The following is a 22,646-nucleotide window of genomic DNA, read 5'->3' as shown; positions in this document are numbered from 1 at the left end:
GGATCCAGACAACGTGTGGATCAGCTCTGAGAAATATCCCTACTTCTTTTTAACACAACCCACAATGCTTGGCTAGTTCTTCAGGGGCTGGGTGGGTCATGGAGGGGAAGCCAGGTTGGTGGGTTTCATCTAGTGGCCAATCCAGGAAGTCAGAGGGCTCATTCAGTCCCAGATTGAAGGGGAAAGTCTTTGGGTTCATCAAAAGACGAGAAGAACATGGAGGCATGAAGTCAACCAGACAGGAGGGATGTTGGGAAGCCAGGTTGGAAAATTGGACTTCCCAGAAAGAGCAGCCGAAGGTGGCAAGCAGCACGAAGCGCAGAGGGTGGGCCAATCCTCAGTAACTGGGTTTAAACATGGCTGGGATCAAGACATGTCCATCACCTGGAAAAAAAGTTAAGAAATAAAATAAAATGCAAACTTAAGCTGAAGACCCAAATGGTCCACAAGGTCTTTTTTGACTCTCATTTCTGTGTCAAAGTATATAGAATAGAATAGAATAGAATAGAATAGAATAGAATAGAATGCTTTATTGGCAAAGTGGGATTGGACACATAAGGAATTTCTCTTAGGTGTATATGCTCTCAGTGTGCATAAGGGGAATAAAATAGATTCATCAAGAATAAAAAGATACACTTAATGATAGTCAAAGTTCCTAATAAACTGATTGTACTAGGAAATAAATAAAAACAATATAATTGAAAGATACAAGCAATGAATTACAGTCATGTGGGAAGAGACACGATAGGAACGATGAGAAAACTAATAGTAATAATAGTGCAAACTTATTGAATAGTTTGACAGTGTTGAGGGAATTATTTGTTTAGCAGAGTGATGGCGTTCCGGAAAAAACTCTTCTTGTGTCTAGTTGTCTTGGTGTACAGTGTTCTATAGCAATGTTTTGAGGGTGGGAGTTGAAACAGTTTGTGTCCAGGATGTGAGGGGTCAGTCAATATTTTCACTGCCCTGTTTTTGACTCGTGCAGTATACAGGTCCTCAATGGAAGGAAAGTTGGCAGCCCTTGTTTCTTCTGCAGTTCTGATTCTCCTCTGAAGTCTGTGTTGGTCTTGTTGGGTTGCACAACCGAACCAGACAGTTGATAGAGGTGCAGATGACAGACTCAAGGATTCCTCTGTAGAACTGGATCAGCAGTTTGAGCTTCCTGAGTTGGCGCAGAGAGAACATAATTTGTTGTGCTTTTTTGATGATGTTTTAGATGTTAGGTGACCATTTTAGGTCTTGAGATATGAAATAAATTTGAATTTTGTGTGAGCAAAGCGTCCGTTTCCCTCCTCTTAACCTGGGTTGAGGTCTTGCCCTGTCGTGGGGAAGGAGGGGAGGGCTCCCTGGGGAGGAGGCTGGGAGCTGTCCATCCCAGCAGGTCCTGAAGGAAAGAGAGAGAAACCTCACTCACAAATCTAACAACAGCAGCCCCCAGACCCAGGGGAGGTGGGGGGGATCCCCCAAGGGGAGGGAGCTATCCAGCCAGATCTCTGGGGTTCTTTCCAGAGCAGAGGGGCTGGACTGGATGACCTCAAATTGCCGGATTATCTCCTTGAGATGTCGTCTGACAGAATGTAAATCCCATGAGATTAAAGTTATTTTGGGCAAATAAGCGACATCCTGGTAGCAAGACCAAAACTCTTATGAAAAGAAGTTTCTCTTTCTATGCTCCCCGCCCCCCCCCCCGACAGAAACCCTCCCCCTGCCTTGCCTATAAATGCGTCTCTTCCCTTCTTTGCTGGAGGAAAAGCCTGGAGTGGCCCCTGAGCAGACTTGCTATCCCAGGAGGCAGAGGGACAGGTGAGTGGGGCTCTCCCACCTGTGGGCACCTGACAGGTGAGGCCTCTGCAGGTGGATCCCTCCTGTGTGTCTTCCTCTCGCTCTGCCTCTCCCTTTCTCCTTCCCTCCCACTCTCTTTCTCTGTGTTGTCTCTCTGTGTTTCTGTCTCTGTGTGTCTCTCTCTCCATCTCCCTCTCTCTCTGTCTATGTCTTTATTTCTCTCTCTCTCCCCATCTCTTTCTCTGTCACTGTCTCTCTGTCTCTCCCTGCCTCTCTCTCTCTGTCTCTGATTCTCTCTCTCTCTCTCTCCATCTGAAGAGACTCTTGCAAGGGGCTGCTGCCAATGTCCAGTTTCCACCAGGGATCTGTGGTAGGCAAGGACAAAGGGATCTAGCAGGGGGGTCTCTGGGGAGGGAGGGAGAGAGAGATGCAAAGGAGATCCTTTCTAGGGAACTCCAGCCCCCCAACCATGACCTGTCAGTGCAGGAGACACTTTGACCCATTCCAGCCATTGAAGACCAAGGAGGGAGAAACCAGGGCCAATTGCAAGGCAAACTCTGGGGCTCCCAGCTTGGGGCCTATTGGAGAAGGGGGTCCCTCTCCTTGAGAAACCCCTCCCAGGGGCCTTGCTCCCCCTTCTTCATTTCCCCCATTTTTGCTCTTCTCCGCAGGAAAGGAAAGAAGACCATGGAGCGATTCATCTTTGCAGCCTTGCTGGTGGTGGCCCTCTCCCTAAGTGGTGAGTTCGAACAGGCTCTCTCTGGGTCTAGTGACACCAATTCTCTTGTCCCTCTGAACCCCTTCCTGAGTGGTCCCCCTCCCAAAAAAGTAGAATAGACTCCTTTATTGGCCAAGTGGGACTGGACACACGAGGGATGTGTCTCCGTTGGAGAAGCTCTCAGTGTGCATGAAAAGACAAGATACATTTGGCATCATCCCGTCTTCTCTCTCTGCTCCAGGACTCTGTTCGGGCAAGATCTCCCACTTTCCAGCCTTGAAGGCTGACCTATGGCAGGCGTGCCACAGGTCGCACATGGAGCTCTAAGGGGAGGCACATGAGACTTTTCTGTGTTTCAGCTGCAGTGCACATGTGTGTGGTGGCCAGCTGATTTTCAGCCTTGGGAAAAGCCGTTTCACCCTCTGGATCAGTGGTTCTCAACCTTTCTAATGCCGCGGCCCCTTAATACAGTCCCTCATGTTGTGGTGACCCCCAACCATAAGTCTAGTGCCAATTATCCCAACAGAGCTTTAAGCTGATTGGCAGGAAGGTCAGAGGGGAAGCCCCGCTGTAAAGACCTGATTGGTCGGATTGTCAAAATACCTTCAAGGCGCCAGAATAGAAGCTTTCATTCCTAACCCCATGGGGATTTTGTCTTTTCCCAGGGTCTTAGACGTCCCCTGTGAAATGGTTGTTCGACCCCCAAAGGGGTCCCGACCCCCAGGTTGAGAAGCACTGCTCTGGATGCTTCAGCAAATTGCATTATATCATTTTATGGTTTTAGTTCTATACGGTTCATAACTTGAAATATTTCTTTCGTTCCCATGTGCTGCTGTTTTTTTTCAATAGTCTTAATATCCTGGTCTCTGCTTTTCATCTCTTTATTTCCACTCAGTATCATTTTTGCAACAAAGCTGAATCCACATTATTTTCCCAACAAAAATAAAAGTTCCGAGAGATACACCCTCTCTCCCCCTGCCCCTGAGATGGCATCCCTGCTTCAACTCAGAAATTCCTATTCATTGTTCTCAGTTTCATTATTTTATATTTATAAATCCAATAGCAATAGCATGTAGACTTATATACCGCTTTACATTGCTTTGACAGCCCTCTCTATCTATTTATCTGTCTGTCTGTCTGTCTGTCTGTCTGTCTGTCTGTCTGTCTATCTATCTATCTATCTATCTATTTATTTATTTATTTATTTATTTATTTTATTTATTAGATTTGTGTGCCGCCCCTTTCCGTAGACTCGGGGTGGCTTACAGAATCAGCTTCTTGCCCCCAACAATCGGGGTCCTCATTTGACCCACCTGCAAAGGTTGGAAGGCTGAGTCCACCTGGAGCCGGTGGTGAGATTTGAACCCCTGAGCTACAACTAGCAGTTAACTGAAGTAGCCTGCAGTGCTCCACTCTACCCACTGCACCACCCTGACTCTTTCTTTCTTTTTCTTTCTCTTTCTTTCTCTCTATCCCTTCCTTCCTCCCTCCCTCTTTACTATCACTTTCTCTTTTTCACTCTTTCTGTCTTTTTTTATTCCCTCCCTCCTTCCTTCCTTCCGCAATAGCATTTAGACTTATATAGCGCTTCAGTGCCTGCAGTGCTGCACTAACCACTGCACCGCTCTGGCTCTTTCTCTTTCTTTCTTTCTTTCTTTCTTTCCTTCCTTCCTTCCTTCCTTCCTTCCTTTCGCAATAGCAATAGCATTTAGTCTTATATAGCGCTTCATCGAGCTTTCACAGCCCTCTCTAAGCAGTTTACAGAACCAGCCTCTTCCCCCCATTGAATCGGGGTCTTCATTTGACCCACCTGGGAAGGAAGGAAGGCTGAGTCCACCTGGAGCAGGTGGGGAGATTTGAACCGCTGAACTACAGCTAGCACTTAGCTGAAGGAGCCTGCAGTACTACACTCCAACTACTGTGCCACTCTGGCTCTCAATCTATATGATAGTAATAGTGAGGCAGATTCAACTTCCACTTCAAATATCAATGTATTTTTCCCTTCCCTTTAAAATAGGGTCTCATTCCAAAACTGCACCTTCTTTGAAAGCTTCCAAGAAAAACTTTTTGTTTTCTTCCTAGCTCCCAAATATTTCAGACTTTTAGCCTGCTTGACCAACCACTAATCTTTAGCTGCCTTATTTCGGGTTTATCAAAAGCTTCCTTTTTCCAGGCTATGAATCACGCCATATTTCAATCACACAGGTTTATTTTTATTTATTTATTTATTCAATTTTTATGCTGCCCTTCTCCTTAGACTCAGGGCAGTTTACAACATGTTAGCAATAGCACTTTTTAACAGAGCCACCAGCCTATTGCCCCCACAATCCGGCTCCTCATTTTAACCACCTCAAATGGATGGAAGGCTGAGTCAACCTTGAGCCGGTGATGAGATTTGAACCGCTGACCTTCAGATCTATAGTCAGCCTCAGTGGCCTATACTACAGCACTCTACCTGCTGCGCCACCCCAGCTCATGCAAAAAGCTCTTCTTTTCCATTTTTTCAATTGTGTAAATATTACCTATTTACACAATTCTAACAACTGCAGATTTAGAACTTTTTCCCAAGAATTTCTTCTCTTCGTTTTGAGAATCTCCTTATCCTCGGATTTACCCAGGGGCTGTGAGCTATTCCCCTGTTATCTGAGGATGAACCACTTTCCATGCTAACTTCTAAATCATTGTCTCCTACGCTCTCGTCCCCACTGCCTTCTGACAACCTTCTTAAATCAGGGTAAGCTAAAACCTCGGTTTCTTCGTCTTCAGAATCGGATACTTGCTGACGCTGGCAAGGAACATGCTGCTGCAGCTCCACTCAAGTTTGGGGAGTGGAGATGCAGCTCCCCCTACCCTCCTGGTGGTCCCTTTTCACTTTGCCCCTCTATGGGGGAGGTTTAGGTTCGAATTTGGACGCCCAGGTGTGAAGAGTTCAGAGCTGGCTGCAGAAGTCGCAGTCTCGTCTTCCGATATCACCGAAGGAAGAACCGGAAGTCCCTTGGGCCATTCTTCTCATTGGGTTTCCTCTTTTCCCACACAGGAACTGGGGCTGATCCCCAATGTCCCTCCCGTTGGGCTTCCTCTGATGGGTATTGCTACAAAGTCTTCAAAGAATATAAACGTTGGGACGATGCAGAGGTTAGTAATGTTCTGTGCTTGTGGATCTCTTAGCCCAGGCAGAGGAGAAGGTTAAGCAATAGCAACAGCATTTAGACTTATGTACAGCTTCCTAGTGCTTTCACAGCCCTCTCTAGGCAGTTTACAGAAACAGCCTCTTGCCCCCAACAATCTGGGTCCTCATTTGGCCCACCTCAGAAGGATGGAAGGCTGAGTCAACTTTAAACCTACTGAGATTCGATCTGCTAAACTGCTGGAAACCAGTGATCAGCAGAAGTAGCCTGCAGTACTGCACTCTAACCACTGCACCATCGTGGGTCCCCAGCAGGTGGTGAGTGGTGTCTATGGAGCTCCCTACCCAAAAGGATGGTCCTGGGTTCAGCCTAGGGCAGGGCTCTCCAACCCTGGCCCCTTTAAGACTTGTGGACTTCAACTCCCAGAATCCCTCAGCCAGCCATGAATGATAGAGGTGGAAGAGGACAGAAGGGTCATCTAAGTCAGGGCTCTCCAACCTTGGCTATTTTAAGTCTTGTGGACTTCAATTCCCAGAATCCCTCAACCAGCCATGAATAATAGAATTGGAAGAGGACAGAAAGGTCATCTAAGTCAGGGCTCTCCACCCCTGGCCCCTTTAAGACTTGTGGACTTCAATTCCCAGAGTTCCTCAGCCAGCCATGAATGATAGAGGTGGAAGAGGCCAGAAGGACCATCTGGGTCAGGGCTCTCCAACTTGGCCACTTTGAAGTCCACAAAATCTTAAAATGGCCAAGGTTGGGGACCCGTGGTCTAGGCCCTTAATACGGATGTGGTGTGTGTGTGGAGGGGTTGCACATTCAAACTCCTGAAGCTGAAACAGGAGTTGTTCAAAACCTGCCTGTTGAGCGATGGCAGCTGGAGGTGTGAATGAATCCACGATGGCGACCAGGATCATAACATCAGTTTCCTTTTCTCACAAACAGAGACAACCTGGTCCTTCCCTACTGAACGTGTGTCTTTCTCTCTTGTCGTTCTCTCCCAGATGTTCTGCAGGCGAGAAGTGGAAGGGGGCCATCTCGTCTCCATCCACAGCGAGAGAGAGGCAAAATTTTTGGCCAGGCTGGTCTTCAAAAAATTCATCCTTTTGAATGTCTGGATTGGACTGAGTTCTTCAGGGAAAGTAGGTCCCTTCGGACGCTGGTCTTTATGGATTCACCTCGACTGTTTCTAATGGGTTTTATTGATGAATCCTCCCATGGGAGACAGAGGTCTCTCTACTGAATGTTCTTGTCTTGGACAACGCCATGGAAAATAAAAACAGACAACATTTTCTCCCATCCTGTCCCCCCCCCCCGTGTGTTTCTCTCCCTTTCTTTCTCTGTCTGTCTGTCTCTCTTTCTCTCTCTCTCTCTCTCTCTCTTTCTCTCTCTCTCTTTGTCTGTCCCTCTTTCTTTCTTTCTTTTTTCTTTTTCTCTCTCTCTTTCTTTCTCTCTCTGTATGTCTCCCTCCCTGTTTTTTCTCTCTCTGTCTCTGAGAGAGACAGAGAGAGAGAGAGAATAGAGAGACAGAGACAAAGAGGGACAGAGAGACACAGAGAGAGAAAGAGAAGAGAGCTTGAGACAGACATAGACACAGAGAGACACATACAGAGAGAAAGAGGGAGAAACAGAGAAGAGACAGAGAGAGATACAGAGACAGCCAGACAGAGACACAGGGAGACAGAGAGAGACAGACTGAGACAGAGACATACAGAGGGAAAAAGACAGACAATCTGATACCGAGAGAGGGAGAGAGAGAGAGAGACTCAGAGACAAAAAGAGAGAAAGACAGAGACAGAGAAGAGAGACAGAAAGAAAGAAAGAAAGAAAGAGAGAGAGAGAGAGACAAACAGAGAGAAAGAAGAGACACATAGAGTGAAAGAGAGACAGAGAGAGAGAGAAAGAGAAGAGAGAAAGAGACACAGAGAGACCCACAGAGAGAGATAGAGAAGAGAGTGAGAGACAGACAGAGAGAGAGAGACAGAGAGAGGGGGGAGGGAGAGAGCAGGTCTCCCCTTGAAACCTACCCTTTTGTCTCTCTCTGCCCCTGGGCCCTGTGAAGCCAGAGCCCCTTCCTCAGTTACCTAACATGGCCCTTCTGTCCTTCTAGCATGGCAACTGGAGGTGGAGTGATGGCTCCAGCTTCTACTACACATCCTGGGCACTCAGAGAACCCAACAACTTTCTTTGGAATAAGTACTGCGTTGGGCTGGTGAGCATAACAGGTAAGCCGAGGTGGAGGGGAGGAAGTTGAAGATGCGCCTCCCACAATGGGGATCCAAAGAGGACCCTTCTTTCAACCCTGACCCCTTGGCCACCCATGGCCTTTGTTGACCTCTTGGAGCTCTGAGCCATCATGGTCCAACACTCTGTACAGACAAGGGAACCCAAAATGTCCATGGGAAACACCATTAAGCAAGCAAGTAGAGCAATGAAAAAACCTGCAAGAACTTAGGGTTTCAAAAACATTCTTCGCAGAGAGTAACAATGAAAGAGCTTGCAAGCCGGTAAGAGCTGGGAACATTGTTAGCACCTGGTTAGGACTGGAAAAAACATTTGGAGCAACTTAGACCAGGGGAAAAACCCTGCAAAGACTTAGGGCATGGAAAACACTCTTTGAAGAGAATAACATTGAATGAACCTGCAAGGTAAAATCTGGGGAGATCGTTAGCACCTAGTGAGGGCCAGGTAAAAAAGCTTCAGAAAAAAAACTAAATTCAGAGTATGAGACTCACCTGAATTTCCAGCTTCTTTTAGGGAGGAAAAAAGTGCACCTTATACTGCAAAAATATGGCGTTAGAACCTGTCCCAACCATGAGGGCCCCCTCACAAGAAATAGGTCCACACACACGGATTTGACACGATTTAAGCACGTAATTCTAACAGTTTAGTAGCAGGGAGGTGTAAATATTTAAAATACACCTGCAAAGCAAGAAATAAGTCCGTTCAGCCTCAGCTGTTCATTAGAGTCCCAAGCAGCAAATCAAACTCCCCAAATATTTCTCTTTGATCACAAATATCTCATTAACATGAGTCACTCTGAGTTTGCAGGAAGCCTAGAGACAAAGATTCCACTTTCTAACTTTGTAGTTCAATAGAAATAGTCCAAGAGCCACATCTGCATATCCATCTTGTACATTCAAAAGTTGACTTCTGCACCGGCTCGTCACAAGGCTGACACTTAAATAAGCCCAAAGGTGAAGTGTTCTTGAGATCTATTCATGCAGAGACCTCCTCTAGATAAATTAGTGAAGATTGGACTTAATCCCTGGATAGTTCAATGGATTTCAAGCTGGCTGAAGCATAGACATCAGAGGGTTGTTGTGAATGGCGAGTATTCTGAGCAGAGTCAGGTTACAAGCGGTGTGCCACAAGGGTCTGTTCTGGGTCCTATTCTTTTTAATATGTTTGTGAGTGACATAGGGGAAGGTTTGGTAGGGAAGGTTTGCCTATTTGCCGATGACTCTAAAGTGTGCAATAGGGTTGATATTCCTGGAGGCGTCTGTAATATGGTAAATGATTTAGCTTTACTAGATAAATGGTCAAAGCAATGGAAACTGCAGTTTAATGTTTCCAAATGTAAAATAATGCACTTGGGGAAAAGGAATCCTCAATCTGAGTATTGCATTGGCAGTTCTGTGTTAGCAAAAACTTCAGAAGAAAAGGATTTAGGGGTAGTGATTTCTGACAGTCTCAAAATGGGTGAGCAGTGTGGTCGGGCGGTAGGAAAAGCAAGTAGGATGCTTGGCTGCATAGCTAGAGATATAACAAGCAGGAAGAGGGAGATTGTGATCCCCTTATATAGAGCGCTGGTGAGACCACATTTGGAATACTGTGTTCAGTTCTGGAGACCTCACCTACAAAAAGATATTGACAAAATTGAACGGGTCCAAAGACGGGCTACAAGAATGGTGGAAGGTCTTAAGCATAAAACGTATCAGGAAAGACTTCATGAACTCAATCTGTATAGTCTGGAGGATAGAAGGAAAAGGGGGGACATGATTGAAACATCTTCAAGGCCGATAACAAATGTCGAAAAACCCCAAGGTTTGTAAATAATGTCTTTGAACTGGGCTGAAGCATAGGTACTCACTATTTTTGCAATAGCTACAGTCTTTCATAAAGCAATTGTCCAAAATCTGGGTTTTTCCAAGGAAGCAGGGATGTTGGTTTACAGAAAATGCTGGATCTGTTTCTGTTTCTCTGTTAAACCACAAACGATCACTCCTGCAAAGAGCTCTCCCACAAAACCTCCCATTTTAAGCCTGCTGCAGAATTCCCTATTACGCTCAGCTGTGATCAAGATCTCCTCCTGTGTCTGTGCAACTGTTCCTGTCACCCTCTAATCCTTCTCACACACACATTCAGGATTGGATCATTAATCACCCCCCTCCTCATCCGATTCAGACGAGGCCCTAACTGGGGGTTCCATAGGCCCTGCAGGGGCCTCCACCTCTATCTCTCCACCACCTTCATCTTCCACCTCTCCTTCCCCCTCACTGTCTGAATCCTCTGAGAGCCAGACAGGTCTCCTGGAAAGGTGCATGACCATTAGAGTGGTACCTCAGCCCTCATTGCTATTGGTTCCAGGAGGTGAGATGAGTTGGCTCAAAGTCTGTTACCAGAAGAGCCGGCTGTGGGCCAACCACAATAGGCCCGAAAGCCAGTCAGGAGACTGGGCTAATCGCTAGGAGATGGTGAGTTCTAGTCTGCTTTAGCATCGACTAAAGCCGGTTGGGTGATCAAAATTTCTCTTTTGCTACCCAGGGCATCCTAAATGGAACTATCAGAACTGCAGATCCAAGCGTTACTTCGTCTGCAAGGCCCAGCCACAGGGTGAGGGAAGCACCTGGTGAAGTCGGGAGGAACAAGGAATCCCCCCCCCACCTGCCTGCCAGAGTCTCGTCTCCGCACCCCATCGCTTCACGGATGCTTTCTGTAGCTCGGATCTGACTTTGCTCCCCCTGACAGGCCGGAGGGTCAAATAAAAATCTCTCTAGCTGACTGGCCTCCTTCATTCTGTACAGCCAGGAGAGTGTTGAGGTCCGAAGCGTTAAGACCCCACAATCTTCTGCATGACAAGGCTTGGACTTAAGGGGCGTTTGGGTGGGGTGCCTCATTAGAAGGACAACCCATTGATTCTATGATGCTTCCTAGAGGGTCCACCTAATGTAGTGACCCAAGTCACTCTGGCCACGCAGAGGTTAAGAAACATAGAAGTCTGACGGCAGAAAAAGACCTCATGGTCCATCTAGTCTGCCCTTATACTATTTCCTGTATTTTATCTTACAATGGATCTATGTTTATCCCAGGCATGTTTACATTCAGTGTCTGTGGATTGACCAACCACGTCTGCTGGAAGTTTGTTCCAAGCATCTACTACTCTTTCAGTCAAATAATATTTTCTCACATTGCTTCTGATCTTTCCCCCAACTGACCTCAGATTGTGCTGGGCTGCTTCTTTGCAGGCAGCTGGGCTGACCTCGAGGATTGAACACGGGGAGGCAGCTGTTCTTCGTCCAAATTGGTTTGGAGCCTGTCATCTCCACTGGCCATCTGCAGCTGATTCATTGCTGCAGGCAGCTGTCCGTCCAGTGGCCTCTCCTCCCCACTCTCTGGACTCTCCACTCATCCCCATCAGATGGTCCCAGTGCCAATTCCTGAGATATGAAAGCTGACTAAGTGACTTTGGGCCAATCACCAGGAGACAGAGAGTTCTAGTCCCGCCTTAGGCATGAAAGCCAACTAAGTGACTTTGGGCCAATCACCAGGAGACAGAGAGTTCTAAACCCGCCTTAGGCATGAAAGCCAACTAAGTGACTTTGGGCCAATCACCAGGAGACAGAGAGTTCTAGTCCCGCCTTAGGCATGAAAGCCAACAAAGTGACTTTGGGCCAATCACCAGGAGACAGAGAGTTCTAGTCCCACCTTAGGCATGAAAGCCAACAAGGTGACTTTGGGCCAATCACCAGGAGACAGAGAGTTCTAGTCCCACCTTAGGCATGAAAGCCAACTAAGTGACTTTGGGCCAATCACCAGGAGACAGAGAGTTCTAGTCCCGCCTTAGGCATGAAAGCCAACTAAGTGACTTTGGGCCAATCACCAGGAGACAGAGAGTTCTAGTCCCGCCTTAGGTATGAAAGCCAACTAAGTGACTTTGGGTCAATCACCAGGAGACAGAGAGTTCTAGTCCCGCCTTAGGCATGAAAGTCAACTAAGTGACTTTGGGCCAATCACCAGGAGACAGAGAGTTCTAGTCCCGCCTTAGGCATGAAAGCCAACAAGGTGACTTTGGGCCAATCACCAGGAGACAGAGAGTTCTAGTCCCGCCTTACGCATGAAAGCCAACTAAGTGACTTTGGGCCAATCACCAGGAGACAGAGAGTTCTAGTCCCGCCTTAGGCATGAAAGCCAACTAAGTGACTTTGGGCCAATCACCAGGAGACAGAGAGTTCTAGTCCCGCTTTAGGCATGAAAGTCAACTGACTTTGGGCCAATCACCAGGAGAAGGAGAGTTCTAGTCCTGCCTTAGGCATGAAAGTCAACTAAGTGACTTTGGGCCAATCACCAGGACACAGAGAGTTCTAGTCCCGCCTTAGGCATGAAAGTCAACTGACTTTGGGCCAATCACCAGGAGACAGAGAGTTCTAGTCCCGCCTTAGGCATGAAAGTCAACTAAGTGACTTTGGGCCAATCACACATTATGAGTTCTTGGGAGTAAGGTTTTATGTGTGTTTGTGTGCATTTGTGTGTCTGCAGGTGTACACCTGCCCATGTGTGTTTATAAATGTGGTTTTATGTGAAACATTTTGCAATATGGGATGAGACACAGTTGATGTGGTAATTCCCACAAATGCCATTTGATCCAATCCTGCCCTGGATTGATGGAGGCTTTCGCTTCCTTCTTCCTTCTCCGCTTGTCAATCCTGGTTTTCTTTCCGAAGGGAGGAAGACCACTTTTGGGTCACGATCCGAGGTGTCACAATGCTTTGTGCGCCTCGGTTGTTCAGGTGGTAACACAAAACTAGCTGTTCCCTAGTTGTTGATTTTTGAAAAAAAGACCTTGGTGCTCTGGGAGTTTTAATTTAATTAAATTTTTAACTTAATTGACTCAGGGCGGCTTACAACAATGAGTAATACAATACAAAGATACAAAAGTCAAATATAGATAAGAAAAACAGTAAAAAATCCCTTTTTTAAAGTAAGAACCCCATTATAAAACAGTAGAAACTCCATTATAAAAATGCTAATGAATTATTCATTAGAGCCAGGGTGGCGCAGTGGTTAGAGCGCAGCACTGCAGGCTTCTTCAACTCACTGCTAGCTGTAGTTCAGCAGTTCAAATCTCACCACCGGCTCCAAGTTGACTCAACCTTCCCTCCTTCCAAGGTGGGTCAAAGGAGGACCCAGATTGTTGAGGGCAAGAGGCTGAGTCTGTAAACCACTTAGAGAGGGCTGGAAAACCACTACGAAACAATATTTAAGTCTATGTGCTATTGCTCTTCCTCCCTCCCTCCCTCCCTTCCTTAGCAATAGCAATAGAAATATAGAAACATAGATGATTGACAGCAGAAAAAGGCCTCGTGGTCCATCTCGTCTGCCCTTATACTATTTCCTGTATTTTATCTTAGAATGGATCTATGTTTATCCCAGGCATGTTTAAATTCAGCTACTGTGGATTTACCAACCACGTCTGCTGGAAGTTTGTTCCAAGCATCTACTACTCTTTCAGTCAAATAATATTTTCTCATGTTGCTTTTGATATTTCCCCCAACTATAACAATAGCCCATAGATTTATTTACAACTTTGCAGTGCTTTTCCAGCCCTCTCTAAGTGGTTTACAGAATCGGCATATTTGCCGCCAACAATCTGGGTCCTCATTTGACCCACCTGGGAAGGACGGAAGGCTGAGTCAACCTGGAGCCTGTGGGGAGATTTGAACTGCTGAACTACAGCTAGCAGTTTAGTTGAAGGAGCCTGCAGTTCTGCTCTCTAACCAGTGCACCACCCAGGCTCTCTTCCTTCCTTCCTTCCTTCCTTCCTTCCTTCCTTCCTTCCTTCCTTCCTTCCTTCCTTCCTTCCTCCCTCCCTCCTTCCTTCCTTCCTTCCTTCTGAGAGGGGCGCATACAAATCTAATAAATAATTATTATTATTATTATTATTATTATTAATTATTATTATTATTATTATTCCTTCCAACCTTCCGAGGTGGGTCAAATGAGGACCCAGATTGTTGGGGGCAAGAGGCTGATTCTCTAAACCGCTTAGAGAGGGCTGTAAGAGCACCAGGAAGTGGTCGATAACTCTAAAGTGCTCTTGCTCTCCAATCAAACACACATACATACCAGTCAATCACCATTCAGCATTGCCTAAGTCAATGATGGTGAACCTTTTTTGGCCAAAAGGGGTGTGTGTGGGAACTGGGGAGGGTTGGTTGCATGAGAAAGATACTAGTTGTAACAAATTCTTTCCAGAGGATTCAAGGTCATCCTTTGTTCATCCCCAGACGGAAGTACAGGGGAGGGCCGTGGACATTGAGAGCACCGGAGTTGTCCACGTGATGAACCTGTGGGTGTGGGAACAAGGGATAACCTTTAGCCTGGGTGGAGAATTGTAGGGAAAGTTAGTATTGGGTGGACTACAGTTCGTGACCAAAATGGCTCTGACAATAAATTGGAACCTGGAAGAAGGCCAAGGGTTGGACTCTGATTTATTTCTCGGATGTTTATTGGGAGGCTGGCAATCCCCTTGGCACCTATTAAGAACCCCACAATTGTCACGGCATCCATGCTACATACAAACAAGTCAAATGGCTGCCACAGGACCCTCCACTTCTCCAGTCCATGAACTGTTGGCAAGATAGGCTGTGTAACTGTGTCCACACAACTATAATTCGTAACCAACATGGCTCTTTCAATAAATTGGAACTTGGGAAAGGGCCAAAGTCTGGCCACTTATTTGTTTGTTTGTTATATTTGTCAAACAAGTATAGAGTTATAGTTTGTAGTAACATAACAAAGTACAGTATAAAGAAGTGATAAAAAGTGTAATAGGACAGAAGGGCAGGGTCGGTACGTACAATTGTGCGCTTATGCACAACCCTTACAGACCTCTTAGAAAAGGGGAGAGGTCAACAGTAGATAATTTAAGGTTGAAGATCTTGGGGTTGGGGAAAGAAACCACAGAGTCCGGTAGTGAGTTCCAGGCATTGACCCCTCTATTGCTGAAGTCGTATTTTCTGCAGTCTAGTTTGGAGCGATTTATATTTACTTTGCATCTGTTATGTGCTCTTGTGTTGTTGTTGAAGGTGAAGTAGTCACTAACAAGAAGGACGTTATGGTGTATGATGATGATGATGATGATGATGATGATGATTATTATTATTTATTATTATTTTATTATTATTTATTAGATTTGTATGCCGCCCCTCTCCAAAGACTCAGGGCGGCTCACAACAATAATAAAAACAGTATAACAATGGAACAAATCTAATATTAAAAATAAAACATATATAAAACCCCAGCAATTAAAAACCATACAAAACATACATACCAATCATAAAATTTAAAAGCCTGGGGGAGGATGTCTCAGTTCCCCCATGCCTGGCGATATAGGTGGGTCTTGAGTAATTTGCGAAAGACAAGGAGGGTGGGGGCCATTCTAATCTCTGCAGGGAGTTGATTCCAGATGGCCGGGGCCGCCACAGAGAAGGCTCTTCCCCTGGGGCCCACCAAACGACATTGTTTGGTCGACGGGACCCGAAGAAGGCAACTCTGTGGGACCTTATCAGCCACTGGGATTCATGCGCCAGAAGGCGGTTCCAGAGGTAATCTGGTCCAATGTCATGTAAGGCTTTAAAGGTCATGACCAACACTTTGAATTGTGACCGGAAGCTGATCAGCAGCCAATGCAGGCCACAGAGTGTTGCAGAAATGTGGGCGAATCTAGGGAGCCCCACGATGGTTCTCACGGCCGCATTCTGCACGATCTGAAGTTTCCAAACACTTTTCAACTAGCCCCATGTAGAGAGCGTTGCAGTAATCGAACCTCTAGGTGATGAGGGCATGAATGACTGTGAGCAATGACTCCCTGTCCAAGTAGGGCTGCAACTGGTGCACCGGGCGAACAACAGTTATGAACAACAGTTAAATCAGTTCGGAGGCGTCATAGTTGTAAATTGTCTAGCCATAGTATTTGAAGTCTGGAGGAGTAAGGTAGTTTGTTTCGAGAGGGGGAGTGAAGGACTCTTCTTAAGAAGTATTTCTGGGCTCTCTCAATTGTGTCAATGTCAGTTATGCAATGTGGGTTCCATGCAGGTATTTGAGTATTGGTCTGACAAAGGTTTTGTATGCTCTGCTTAGCAGTTCCGTGTTTCTAGAGAAGAAGCTACGTAAGATTAGGTTTGTAAGTCTTAGTGCTTTTTTGGCAATGTTGTTACAGGGAGCTCTGGCACTTAGGTCGTTGGATAATAATAATAATAATAATAATAATAATAATAATAATAATAATAATAATAATAATAATTTATTAGATTTGTATGTCGCCCTTCTGCAAGGACTTGAGGGTGGATAACGCACGAATCCCAGCAACCAGTTAGGTCCCACAGAGTTGGCCTTCTCCGGGTCCCGTCGACTAAACAATGTCGTTTGGCAGGCCCCAGGGGAAGAGTCTTCTCTGTGGCGGCCCCGGCCCTCTGGAACCAACTTTCCCTGGAGATTAGAACTGCCCCCACCCTCCCTGTCTTTCGTAAACTACTCAAGACTCACTTATACTGTCAGGCAAGGGGGAGTTGAGACACCTTTCCCCCAGGCTTTTTTTATACTTTGTTTTATGTTTGGTATGAATGTGCTGTTTGGTTTTTTTTTAATAATGATAGGGTTTTATATGTTTTTAAATATTAGATTTGTTCCACTACTATATTGTTTTTATTACTGTTGTGAGCCGCCCCGAATCTTCGGAGAGGGGCGGCATACAAATCTAATCTAATCTAATCTAATCTAATCTAATCTAATCTAATCTAATCTAATCTAATCTAATCTAATCTAATCTAATCTAATCTAATCTAATCTAATCTAATCCAATCCAATCCAATCCAATCCAATCCAATCCAATCCAACCTAATCTAATCTAATCTAATCTAATCAATAAAATGATGAGTATTCCCAGGTCTTTGAACAGAGCGAGAGTCAGCTATGAGTTCATTACTTCCAAGTATGTATTTAGTATTCTGATTCTTTTTACCAAGGTGTAAGACAGAGCATTTGTTGGTTGAGATTAGAGGTTGCCAGTTGTTTCAGCTAAATTATTTTATTTCTCTGATATTATTTGGAACACTGACATAATCAAGGTCTTTGGAGGTAGCGACATTGCCGGTGGTGTCATCTGTGCATCATCTGTGGAGAGGAAGTCTGCTTTGTGCAAACACACTCCTTCCTGGTGATTAGAAGCAAAATGTCCTTCTCCAGTCATTTCCTCCTCTCCCTCCGCGCCCCCTTCTCCCCAAAGTAATTTCCTCCTCTCCCTCCGGCCCCTGCCTGCCTTATAAATGCCCCCGTGCCCTTTGCAGGAGGAAAAGCCTGGAGTGGCCACTGAGCAGACTTGCTACCTGTGGAAGCAAAGGGACAGGTGAGTGCAGTTCTGCCCCCCCTCCCACCCGGACATACCTGACAGGTGAGACCCCCTACACCAGATCGCTCCTATACTCTCCAATTTAATTTCTCCCCTTTTATTATTCTCTCTTCAGGGAAGGAAGGAAGGGAGACCATGGGGCGATTTTTCTTTCTGGCCCTCGGCTTGCTGGTCGTGGCTTTCTCCCTCAATGGTGAGTTTGAACAGAGTCTCTCCGTGTCTGGAGAGGCCAATTCTCTTGCCCCCTGAACCCCTTCTGGGTTTGACCCTCCCAGCATCCTCTCCGTGAAGTTGCTTTGACCCCTGCTGTGGCTTCTTCTATCCTTTAATCACCACCTTCTACACCTGCTGAACTCCGTTTGCAACGATCAAAATGCCAAGCTGTATTAAGGCAATTTGAAACACGGAATTAACTAAAGGTTGCAACCGTGGCATAAATGCATGTAGTATTTATTATTAAGAGTGGCCCCCACTCCTTGCTGGGGATTTCCATCCATTGGACCCTCACTCAAGAGCAGCGACTGTGAGAGGGATCTTGGAGTCTTGGTGGACAACCAACTAAATATGAGCCAGCAGTGTCCAGCCACAGCTGGCACACAAGTCAAGTGGAAGCTTCCAGGGCATTAACCAGGACTAGCTCTAACCAAGGTTTGGACAAGCTGCAGGTTAGTTGCAGCTTATTGTCATCAAAGATGTTTGCAACTCAACAGGTCAAGAATGTTCTGTAGTCCCAGATGTCGTCTCCTCCTCCTCTTTCTCCACCACCACCACAACCACCACCTTCTTCTCCTCCTCCTCCTGCTGCCCTCCTCCTCTTCTTCCTCCTCCCCCTCCTCTTCTCCTGCCAATCTTCTTCCTCTCTCCACATACAGGAATTGGAGCTGATCACCATTGCCCCATGGGCTGGTTCTCCTTGAAGCAGTTTTGCTACAAGTTCTTCAAAGAAGCAAAGACCTGGCAAGAGGCAGAGGTGAGAAGCGCTTGTGGGCTCCTGGATCTCCCAGCCCAGGCAGAGGGGAAGTCTAGGCAGAGCCTGGAAAACCCCCCAAAGACCCCCTGCTGGCTGGGCTGGAGGGACACTTATCCCGGTGAATGAAGAAGGGGCAACAATGCAAGTGTTCTATGGACTCTTCCACCTCGGAGCCCATTTGAACTTCTCTTCTTCAATCTTTGTGCCCAGAGGAAACACTGGTGCCAGGAAAAGAATTTGATGCCCATGGCTCTGGGCACAAGATGGGCAGGTGCCAGCAGCCTTATGGGGCCAATTAAGGGCAGAGGGATGGGTGGGTGGGTAGGTAGGTAGGTAGCTAGATAAATAGATGAATAGGTGGGTGGGTGGGTAGATGGGTACGGAGGTACGTACATAGTTACATAGGAAGGTAATTAGGTAGGTAGATAGGTAGGTAGATAGATAGTTAGATGGATGGATGGATGGATGGATGGATGGATATACATACATATATACATACATACATACATACATACATACATACATATGCAGGTTCAAGTCCCAGTGAGTATGGCTAGCTGATGAGGCCAAAATAAGGCCGAAATAGATCTATCCTAGTCTCCCTTAATTTTCAAATTCAGCAAAAAACATGTGACATATATATATATATATATATATATATATATATATATATATATCTCACATTTTTTTTGCTGAATTTGAAAATATACACACACATGAGAGAGAGAGAGAGAGAGAGAGAGAGAGATAGGATGGGTGGGTGGGTGGATATATACATACATACATACATACATACATACATACATACATACATACATACATATATATACATGAGAGAGAGAGAGAGAGATATGATGGATGGATGGGTGGGTAGGTGGGTGGATATATACATATATACATACATACATACATACATACATACATACATACATATACATGAGAGAGAGAGAGAGAGAGATTGGATGGATGGATGGAAAGAAGGAGTGGGAAGGTAGATAGAGATATAAAAAGATAGCCCTTAATAGCCCTTAGATTTATATACCGCTTCACAGTGCTTTCCAGCCCTCTCTAAGAGGTTTATGCAGAGGCCGCCCTTGCCCCCAACAATCTGGGTCCTCATTTGACCCACCTGGGAAAGATGGAAGGCTGAGTCCACCTGGAGCTGGTGGTGAGATTGCTCTGTTGTCTTCCTCTCCCAGACGTTCTGCGTCCAACAGCAGAAGGGCAGCCATCTAGTCTCCATCCAAAGCTGGAGAGAGTCACGTTACGTGGCCAAGCTGGCCTCCATCAAATTGCTGCTCTCCCTCAATGGCTCCATGGTCTGGACTGGACTTTATGATGAAGAGAAAGTAAGTCCTTCTCGATGTTAATCTTCATGGATTTATCTTTATGGATTTATCATTATGTTTCTAATGAGCTTTATTGATGAATCTCTCTACTGAAGGCTCTTGGCCTTGGACAACACCCTGAAAAATAAAAATAGACAACATTTCCCCCATTTTCTCTCTCTCTCTCTCTCTCTCTCTGTGTGTCTCTGTCTCTCTCTCCCTCCCTCCTTCCCTCCCCTCTCACTTTCCCTCTCTTCTTTCTTTCTTTCTTTCTTTCTCTCTCTCTCTCTCTTTCTCTCCTTCAGTCAAGGAATCTCAGCCTTTGACCCAATTTCTCTTCCTGAGATCAAGCAATGTCACCACGTTGGGCATCAAGGCAAGTGGATCTCAAGCTGAGCTGGTGACTCCACAGATACATCCAGGTCGTTTTCTTCTGTTTCCTTCCCTGGATCTCCTGATCGTCACCTCTCCAAGTCATCACCAAGTTTACTCCTGGTTAGCTGTTCTATGTCAACTGAGGTTTGATAAGAGAGAGAGAGAGAGAGAGAGAGAGAAGAGAGACAGAGACAAGAGAGAGAGGAGAGAGACAGACACACACAGAGAGAGACAGAGTGAGAGAAGAGAGAGAACAGAGAGAAAGAGAGAGAGAGACAGAAAAACAGAGAGACAGAGACGGAGAGGGAGAGACAGAGAGAAAGAAACACAGAGAGAGAAGAGAAAAGAAAAGAGAGAGAAGAGAGAGAGAGGAGAGAAAGAGGAGAGAGAGAGGAGAGAGAGACAGACACACACACAGAGAGACAGAGTGAGAGAAGAGAGAGAGAGAACAGAGAGGAGAGAGAGAGGAGGGGACAGAGAAAAGAGACAGAGAGAGAAGAAAAAGAGAGGAGAGAGGAAACAGAAAGAGAGAGGGGAGAGAGAGAAGAGGGAGAGAGAAAGAGACACAGAGGGAAAGATGGAGAGACAGAGAGAGAGAAAGAGAAGAGAGAGAGAGAAGAGAAAAGATGAGAGAGAGAGACAGAGAGAGAGAGAGAGAAGAGAGGAGAGAAGAGAAAAGATGAGAGAAGAGAGAGGGAGAGAGAAGGGAAAAAGAGAGAGGGAGAGGGTCTCTATTTGGTCTGTCCCTGCCCTTGGGCCTTCAATAGCCGGAGCCCCTTCCTCAGTTGCCTAACGTGTCTTCTATGTCATTACAGAATGGCAACTGGACATGGAGTGATGGCTCCGACTTCCGTTACACAGCCTGGCAAATCTGGCGACCCAACAATGGTGATGACAAGCAGTTCTGCGTTGCGCTAGACAAGGGGTTCGGTAAGTCAAGGCGGACGGGAGGGAGCCAAAGGTGGGCCTCCCACAACTGGGACCCATAGAGGACCCTTCTCTCAACCCTGACCCCTTGGCCCCCCACGACCTTTGCTGACCCCAAGCCGCCCCAGTCCGACAAGGGAACCCAAGACATCCATGGGGCACATGGTTAAAAGTAAACACCATGGTCTCTTCAGACATTCAAAGTCTAGGGCCAAATTATTACAGCTCAAAATTAAATGGACAATCTCCACTTTCACCTACTTCCTCCGGCCATGGTGGTCACAGGCCACCTGAATTTTCAACTGTACCCCATTGTAGGCAGCTGAATTGTATATAGAGGAGAAATAGTAACACTGGCTTTGGGCCAATCACCAGGAGACAGAGAGTTCTAGTCCCGCCTTAGGCACGAAAGACCACTAGGTGAATTTGGACCAATCACCGGAAGATGGTGAATTCTAGTCCCGCCTTAGGCATGAAAGCCAACTGGGTGAAGGGTTGCTGCCATGGGGAAAAGATGAGGAAGAAGATAATGTTGGATACATCTTTTTTTTTTTTTTAAAGACAAAATAAAGGAAACTTGACGGCTAGGTTAAGTTAGCCACGTTTCCACACCCTGTTGACCCCTCATCCTGTTTTAGCAGAGGAGGGTCTTCCTCCTTCCCTCCCGCTCCCCTGGTTGAGAGGGAGGGGCCGTTGGATGGATTCTCTCCATCAGTCGGCAGAATTCACGGGAAAACTTTCTCTCTTCCTGCCCAGGCTACCGTAGATGGGGAGACGTCCTTGGCTACCGTAGATGGAGAGACGTCAACTGTGAATCCAAGTATGCTTTCATGTGCAAGTTGCTGCCTGGAAGTGGCTGATGGAACCTGGCGGATTCAGGAAGCCCCCAACCCTCTGCCCCACCCCACCCCGACTGCCGAAATCTCTGCTCTGCACCAGCAGTGGGTTCTAACACCCGTTGCTCCCGGTTCACATGTGGCTGTGCTGCTTCCCAGGTGAATCCCAGGTGGGTGGGCGGAGCCTCCCGCGACCACCGCTACTGATTCACCGAACCAGGCTGAGCCGGGAGTGACGCCCACTGCTGCTCTGCGCCCCTTCGCTTCATGGATACTTTCTGTAGCTCGGATCTGAATTTGCTTGTCCAGAAGGTCAAATAAACTCTGCCTAGCATGACTGGCGTCCTTTATTCTGTGGTAGCAGTGAGGGGCCACTCGTCTTTGGTGCTGCTGATGCGCCCTCCAGGGCTGTCGTGGGCGCAGGTGCATCTGGTGGGTGGGCATGCGCCTGTTGGCGCAATATTTAACTTCTGCAGATGCGCCGCAAGCAAAATCTCCCATAAGGATGCCCTCCTTGTTAAGGATTATGCAGAGCGACCCTTAAGTTATCAATAATAATAATAGTAATAGTAACAGTAACAGTAACAACAACAACAACAACAACAATAATAATAATAATTTATTACATTTGTATGCCACCCCCTCTCCCGAAGACTTGGGGCGGCTCACAACAATAATAATAACAATGGGACAATGTAACACATCTAATATTTTTTAAAAAAGCATCTGAAAACCCATCATTTAAAAACCATACAGCACAAGCATGCCATACGTAAAACTATATTAGCCTGGGGGAGATGTCTGAATTCCCCCATGCCTGGTGATATAGGTGGGCCTTAAGCAGTTTACGAAAGGCAAGGAGGGTGGGGGCAGTTTTAATCTCTGGGGAGAGTTGATTCCAGAGGGACGGGGCCACCACAGAGAAGGCTCTTGCCCTGGGGCCCACCAGACGA

The 22,646-nt window shown here is 46.4% G+C and overlaps 2 protein-coding genes across 3 annotated transcripts; both read left to right on the top strand.

Annotated features, from left to right (window-relative positions):
- Window positions 1-1,749: 1,749 nt before the first annotated feature.
- Window positions 1,750-10,632, top strand: LOC139168816 (C-type lectin lectoxin-Lio1). Of its 2 annotated transcripts, none has more exons than XM_070754540.1 (6): window positions 1,750-1,803; window positions 2,454-2,521; window positions 5,538-5,635; window positions 6,633-6,770; window positions 7,739-7,853; window positions 10,396-10,632. In XM_070754540.1, exons 2-6 carry the CDS (start codon window positions 2,470-2,472, stop codon window positions 10,482-10,484), a joined length of 492 nt encoding a protein of 163 aa, XP_070610641.1. In that variant the 5' UTR covers window positions 1,750-1,803; window positions 2,454-2,469; the 3' UTR covers window positions 10,485-10,632. The 2 variants fall into 2 exon arrangements, with proteins under 2 accessions (XP_070610641.1, XP_070610642.1); XM_070754541.1 differs by having other exon boundaries at window positions 1,756-1,839.
- Window positions 10,633-17,227: 6,595 nt separating this feature from the next.
- Window positions 17,228-21,929, top strand: LOC139169162 (C-type lectin lectoxin-Lei1-like). The gene is made up of 6 exons (XM_070754989.1): window positions 17,228-17,254; window positions 17,373-17,450; window positions 18,130-18,227; window positions 19,427-19,576; window positions 20,746-20,860; window positions 21,853-21,929. Exons 2-6 carry the CDS (start codon window positions 17,393-17,395, stop codon window positions 21,927-21,929), a joined length of 498 nt encoding a protein of 165 aa, XP_070611090.1. The 5' UTR covers window positions 17,228-17,254; window positions 17,373-17,392.
- Window positions 21,930-22,646: the final 717 nt, after the last annotated feature.

The sequence above is a fragment of the Erythrolamprus reginae genome, chromosome 6 (genome assembly GCF_031021105.1).
Source record: "Erythrolamprus reginae isolate rEryReg1 chromosome 6, rEryReg1.hap1, whole genome shotgun sequence".
NCBI lineage: Eukaryota > Metazoa > Chordata > Lepidosauria > Squamata > Dipsadidae > Erythrolamprus > Erythrolamprus reginae.
The sequence above is the reverse complement of the archived record's forward strand: the minus strand, read 5'-3'. Positions and strand labels throughout refer to the sequence as shown.

Bases quoted from the DNA above. Each gene is read 5' to 3' on its own strand.
- LOC139168816 (XM_070754540.1), top strand. From the start codon at position 2,470: ATGGAGCGATTCATCTTTGCAGCCTTGCTGGTGGTGGCCCTCTCCCTA. The intron at 5,636-6,632 runs GTTAGTAATGTT...GTTCTCTCCCAG, and splicing joins AACGTTGGGACGATGCAGAG to ATGTTCTGCAGGCGAGAAGT. The intron at 6,771-7,738 runs GTAGGTCCCTTC...CTGTCCTTCTAG, and splicing joins GACTGAGTTCTTCAGGGAAA to CATGGCAACTGGAGGTGGAG.
- LOC139169162 (XM_070754989.1), top strand. From the start codon at position 17,393: ATGGGGCGATTTTTCTTTCTGGCCCTCGGCTTGCTGGTCGTGGCTTTC. The intron at 19,577-20,745 runs GTAAGTCCTTCT...ATGTCATTACAG, and splicing joins GACTTTATGATGAAGAGAAA to AATGGCAACTGGACATGGAG. The intron at 20,861-21,852 runs GTAAGTCAAGGC...GCTGCTTCCCAG, and splicing joins TGCGCTAGACAAGGGGTTCG to GTGAATCCCAGGTGGGTGGG.